Raw genomic sequence first — 1,131 nt, forward strand, 5'->3', positions numbered from 1 at the left:
ATTTATCAAAGTCAATCCACACCGCTTCCTGCAGCCCTCGCCGCACCAACAGGGCACTACAGCTGTGCTCATGCACGGCCAACAGGGCATACTCCCCACCCAACCTAACCTCAAAAGCTACACACACAAAGCCGAAGAGGGCTGGTAGGACTCAACTCGCATTCTATTTTCTGTGCGAAATTGATGATATCATCGAAATACGGACAGTTGGCCATCGTTAATCCCGTAGCATCCCGATCCCATCCAGCGTAGGTCGCCCCTTTCACCTGATAAGAAGGTTAGCCCATCACACTCCCCAAGAAGAGAGCAAGCATCCACCTCTATGAAATCAGCCTTCATCAAATCGATCAACTTGGCGTAGCCAAATATGTCCTCATCATTAACATCCTTCAGTAACGTCAATCTCGCCACTTTCCTTTGACTATCCCCCTTCTCAGCCGCTGCCTCCAATGACGCCAACAGCCTCTCCCAATAGTCTTTGAAAAGAGGCCGGTCCACCTGACGGCCAAAAAACCAATTCCATCCTCCACATAAAATCGCAATTATTTCAACTCCATGTCGAAACCCAATGATTGAAATCAACAAACTCAGTATTTTCTTCGACGATCGATTTCACTTTCTGAGGGACTACCAAAACTAAGGCAGCCGTCTCGGTTGAATGCTCCCCGTCACCTTCTTCAGCTTCTCACTATTCGGTGCATCAATAGAAATATACAGTTGAGTCACTTGAGGGAGACTGCCCAGCTCCTCAGGGTGTTGTCCATTAGTAACTACCATCATCATACACCGTCACGCCCCACGAAATGATACCCAAAAACGTCGACATACTGTACGGAGGGCTGTGCATAACTCGGAGAAAATCGGCCATTCTCGGGTACATCACTGGTTCGCCCACCAACGACAGCGCCACATGTCTGCATACTTCGACAATATCCCCAGAAAACCATTCTTCGAGACTACCGCGGTTTGAGAGCTTCCGAGAAACTGTCTGTGTCCACCTGAGCGCCCTTCAGAGGCTTCACGACTTTCGATACGTGCTTCTCCAACATCTGATCTACTAACCATTTGGGGTCGTCCGCCTGAACAGAGATAACACCAGTGTTGGTGACCATGGGAATTCTCGTAGATTTT

The 1,131-nt window shown here is 48.8% G+C and overlaps 2 protein-coding genes across 2 annotated transcripts; both read right to left on the minus strand.

The window, feature by feature from the left end:
* Positions 1-68: 68 nt before the first annotated feature.
* On the minus strand, positions 69-777 carry Pmar_PMAR004793 (conserved hypothetical protein; the record flags this gene model as incomplete). Its single annotated transcript, XM_002779817.1, has 4 exons — positions 69-104; positions 126-266; positions 319-498; positions 673-777. The coding sequence occupies 4 exons, from the start codon at positions 775-777 to the stop codon at positions 69-71; spliced, it is 462 nt and encodes a 153-aa protein (XP_002779863.1).
* A 179-nt stretch (positions 778-956) lies between these two features.
* On the minus strand, positions 957-1,112 carry Pmar_PMAR004794 (hypothetical protein; the record flags this gene model as incomplete). Its single annotated transcript, XM_002779818.1, has 1 exon — positions 957-1,112. The coding sequence occupies one exon, from the start codon at positions 1,110-1,112 to the stop codon at positions 957-959; it is 156 nt and encodes a 51-aa protein (XP_002779864.1).
* Between the last annotated feature and the right edge of the window lie 19 nt (positions 1,113-1,131).

The sequence above is a fragment of the Perkinsus marinus genome (genome assembly GCF_000006405.1).
Source record: "Perkinsus marinus ATCC 50983 genomic scaffold scf_1104296945264, whole genome shotgun sequence".
Classification (NCBI taxonomy): Eukaryota; Perkinsozoa; order Perkinsida; family Perkinsidae; genus Perkinsus; species Perkinsus marinus.